Source organism: Carya illinoinensis, chromosome 10, assembly GCF_018687715.1.
Source record: "Carya illinoinensis cultivar Pawnee chromosome 10, C.illinoinensisPawnee_v1, whole genome shotgun sequence".
NCBI lineage: Eukaryota > Viridiplantae > Streptophyta > Magnoliopsida > Fagales > Juglandaceae > Carya > Carya illinoinensis.
The window spans coordinates 33,187,080-33,191,666 of record NC_056761.1 but is presented as its reverse complement, the minus strand read 5'-3'; the positions used below and the strand labels follow the sequence as shown (position 1 = coordinate 33,191,666).

Below are 4,587 nucleotides of genomic sequence, written 5' to 3'. Positions count from 1 at the left end.
AATGCGAATCGCAGAATTGAAGAATTGGTTGCAAAACAACAAGAGTTAGAGGCTCAATTGGCGAGACAAGGAGACATGGAGATGCGCCTCAAACAACATGAAGAAGAACAAGCAGAGTTCAGGAGAGATATGCAACTCCAAATGCAACAACTTATGCAACAGTACAGGCTTCCAACCAACTGATGGTTTTTTACGTCTAGCTTATGACATTATCTAATTATGTATGAACAATACTAGTCTCATGGTTATTTATTTTTTCGCACTTATTATAAAACTTTTGTGAGTAATTAAACAGTTCCTAATTTATGTTTTTCAAATAATATGGATGTCTATTTAGTTTTTTTATAATTATTGGTTTTAATAAAAATAATATTCGTTCGAACGACCGTGTCACTTTCAAACATTAATGGGCATGCCGTTCAAACGATAATGTACCGTTCAAACATTAATGAGCAAACCGTTCGAACGATACCAGATGCTCAAAAAAACGTTCAAACGCAGGTCATTACCATATCGTTCGAACATTGATCAGCACCGTTTGATCTCTCCTACCGTTCGATCGGTTTCTTTAATGTTCGAACATAATTCTATTGATCGTTTGAACGTATCTTGATAACCGTTCAAAAGAAACGTTAACGTTCGAACGGTATATGAGAAGCATTCGAACGCCATTCTGGAAGGAATTTTAACCGTGACAAAAAATTCCATCGTTCGAACGGTATCGAACGGTCGATTTCAAAATCGTTCCAAAAGATATATTTTGGGACGAAATTGTGATTTTCGTCCCAATATATCTTTTGGGACAGTGATGTTGGGACGACATTGGGATGAAATTTTTTCGTCCCAAAAAATATTGTAGAACGAAATCTATATATTTTGGGACGAAAATTTTCGTCCCAAAAAATGTTTTTTGTTGTAGTGTAATTTTTCACATATTGGATTTTCTACTCTGGGTCTAGTGGTTTTTTTTCTGTTTTAGAGTTTCCACGTAAATTTCTTGTGTTGTTATTATCTTTTTATTTTTCTTATTATTTTTACAAAGGGTAAATCTTAGAGGGGATAAATTTGAGAGATCTAAATTTCTAACCTCTTGGACGAGGAAAATTAAAAATTTATATTGTGACCATAGCTAATCGTCACAAAAAGTGGGCAACTCGTCTCACAACGGTAGTGGGTCATACTGTTCTTGAAATCGGTATGTTATTTTTACGACCACACGTTTGTGGCACTTTCTTTAATCTTGTCCTTCAAGATGCCGAGAAAGTACAGCACTATTGAAAAAACTTTTCAGTGACCAATCTTGGTGATCGCCAGTAGTTGATTCCGATGGATCGTGTTCAAGTTTTGCAATCATCTATCCCTCCAAGATTGTTAGGATACATTTTAAAGTGTTGTGTTTTCAGGAATATTTGAACATATATAGCAGTTGATTTCTTTTGAAACGCTGTAAGATTTGCATCCCATTGTTGAAAAAATAATAAAATAATTGTGTTCCGAACCTGATTGTTTAAATAATAAAAAAATAATAATCTTAATTGTGTTCGCAGTTGCAAATTAATATCTTTTCTCTTGTTTTAATTAGAAAGGACTTCTTTCAAATAAAGCAAATTTCTTTCATATAGGATCAAAGTGTGAAAAATAATAACAGGATTCACTTTTTTTTTTTTTTTTTTTTTTTTTTTTTTTTTTTTTTTTATGAAAAGTCTGCGTGAGGCCTATACATTTAGGACTTGTATATATAATTATTCTTTAAATATTTCATTTGTGAAGAGGGTCCATACGAATTAGCTAGCGATCGATCTACAGCTTAAATGAAAGTGAAGTACGTACTTTAATTAGAAGATAAGTAAATTAATACTGTCATCTAGAGGCTTTGTAAATAATCTTTGATCATAATTTTCATGAGCAAATAATTAACATATGAGAACTAGACAAAAATACCAGTATTTTTCTTCTTTTAACTTTCCTATTTCACCTGATTAAGATCTGATCAATTTGGTTTGTTTGGATGGAATTCCTCCATCGATCCAAAGTATAAACGTACAGTTTCGTGTTTGGGATAAACAAGTACTTTTTCCTAGCATCAAACAAATGGCAAATCTTACAAGAGTTTCAAAGGAAATCAACTACTTTGCTCAAGTCCTAAAAGATAAGCCGAAGATTACAACCATGATATATGCAAAAGTAGTTGATATCCTATCACTTAGATCTCTTTTATTCTCAACTAACAACCTCATGGAAACAAACAAGGAACTCGATAAAATCAACATATTGTACAGCCAGCAGCAGCTTCCCTTGATGACACTGCATATATAGCCCGACCACCTCTTCCCGCATTTATCCTACAAATAACACGATTTCAATCAAATAATATCAAATTCCAGTACCAACCCTAGCAACAAATATGTAGTAATATAAAAAGAGTGATAATAAGTTACTGGATAATAAGTTACTTTTCACCAAATTTTAGAGATGGCTTTGATGAAGTCAATGTCAATGCTCTCATAAAAGATCTTCTTAAAAGAATCCATGTATTCTGTTTGCAAACGGAGTGCTATGAGGAGAGATCCATCAGCAGTTGGACTTGACATGATGAACGACTTGCCATCGTCATTTAATAATCCTGGACCGATGTATATTGGCTTTCCCCACCCATAATCCATATCATAAAATGGCAAATTAATCCAACTTCCAATAGAAACGTTGGGATTTCCTAAGAAATTAGGTGTTTTTGTGTATGCACGAATATGGAAGCCACCCCTCAAAGTACTCACATCCTCCTGGCCAGCTATAAAATCAAGAGCAGACCTTACATACTCATCTGTCATACGCTCGATGGCTTCCCTTAGTTTTCCAGCAGCATAACTAAGTGGCTTGGACAATAGGTCGCCATGGACACATGTTGATGTCACTGTGAGAAGAGTTGCGTTACCAAAGTATCCTGCGGGGAGAGACGGGTTCAAGCGGCTACGAATGTCAACCGCTACGGAAACTCTTGTTGGTTGAGAGTTATCACTCGCTCGTGCCTTGCATATACACCTCCATAAGTGGCTAGCGACTACTTCGTATCGAGAATAAGGTCGTGTCACCACCATTTCCATGTCTTGATGTGGGATCTCGTTGGCTTTCTTCCTTAGTCCCTCGACTTGCTCTTTGGTGACTTTCAATATGGTGTCACAAGTTTCTTTCATCTGCTGCTCTTTGGCATCCGTGTGTCCTAATAGCAGTGGTGGTTTTGTGAACTCTATATGCTCAAAGCGTGGAGGCAGAAGTGGTTCGGATGATCGTAATATGGTGCGATCATGAAAAGGCATCTCATTCGCCTCCAATTCATCTCCTCGAGCCAACTTGGTCCATGCGTTGAAGAATTTAGCTGCGGACCATCCATCAACCACTGTGTGGGACATGGCTGTTCCAACACAGAGACCACCGCAACTAAACCTTGTGACTTGCACCAGCATCAAAGGCCAATCCTCAATCGGACTACCATATCACTACAACATATGACACTTTTCCCGGCGATTCATAATCGCCGGAAAAAGTGGAAAAATCCCCGCTAAATACCTATCCCGGCGATTACAAACTCGCTGCATATTCGCCGGTACTATCCGGCCATTTTCTATATACTGCGGCGGAAACTCAAAATCGCCGCTAAAATTAAAGGATTTAGCAGCGATTTTTGAATCGCTGGGAAAGGATTTCCAAAATCGAAAGTCATTTGCCAGCGATTCAAAAATCGCTGCCAAATCTTTTGCCAGCGATTTTCGAATCGCTGGCAAATGACTTTCAGTTGTTAAATTCCTTTTGCAGCGATTCAAAAATCGCTACCAAATCTTTTTCCAGCGATTTTTGAATCGCTGCCAAAGGAATTTTGTAACCGGAAATCCTTTCCCAGCGATTCAAAAATCGCTGGCAAAAGAGTTGGCAGCGATTAAATGAGCGCCGCCATTAATCGCCGCAAATAGTATTTTAAAAAATAAAAAAAAAATTTATATATACAGGTGAACCTAGCCTAAAACATACAACATCCTTATCATACAATGCACAAAAGTATACTATAAAGGGCTAAACAACTTTATAGTCAAATGTACACAACTTTTGTGGTTAAGAGAAAATAAAGGGCTAAACAAAACATGTAAATTACATACACAATCTTCTCAAACTATAAAGACCTAAAACAAAAATCGTTCATCTGGAAAGCTTTGAGGATTTTGAGAAACAATAATTATAAGGTAGCAATTTGACTTTGAGGATTTGGAGGGGAAAAAACAACCCAAGTCTATTAATTTTCATAGGATTAAAATCAGCATGAAAATAAAACATATTGCTCTAAAATCAGATTCTATAATCCCAATTTATAGAGATAAAATAACATAGGATTAAAATCCAAAAAAGAATAATCAAGCTTCCCAAACCATTCCAAGGAAAATAGGCAAATCTTTCTTGAGTGAGAACCAGATGTGAACAATGTAACTTTAAACATGAACATTAACTAAAATTATTGAAAAGAAATCTTTAGGTAGCTGACAATTATAGGTTCTCAACCAACCTATCAAAAAAAAATTATAGGTTCTCAACTAATATAGT

At 35.9% G+C, this 4,587-nt stretch overlaps 1 protein-coding gene across 1 annotated transcript; it reads right to left on the bottom strand.

Annotated features, from left to right (window-relative positions):
* Window positions 1-2,053: 2,053 nt before the first annotated feature.
* LOC122279709 (spermidine hydroxycinnamoyl transferase-like) lies at window positions 2,054-3,511 on the bottom strand. Its single transcript, XM_043090488.1, has 2 exons — window positions 2,454-3,511; window positions 2,054-2,342 (listed from the first exon to the last, which is right to left on the bottom strand). The coding sequence occupies exon 1, from the start codon at window positions 3,459-3,461 to the stop codon at window positions 2,457-2,459; it is 1,005 nt and encodes a 334-aa protein (XP_042946422.1). The 5' UTR covers window positions 3,462-3,511; the 3' UTR covers window positions 2,054-2,342; window positions 2,454-2,456.
* Window positions 3,512-4,587: the final 1,076 nt, after the last annotated feature.

Bases quoted from the DNA above. Each gene is read 5' to 3' on its own strand.
- LOC122279709 (XM_043090488.1), bottom strand. From the start codon at position 3,461: ATGCTGGTGCAAGTCACAAGGTTTAGTTGCGGTGGTCTCTGTGTTGGA.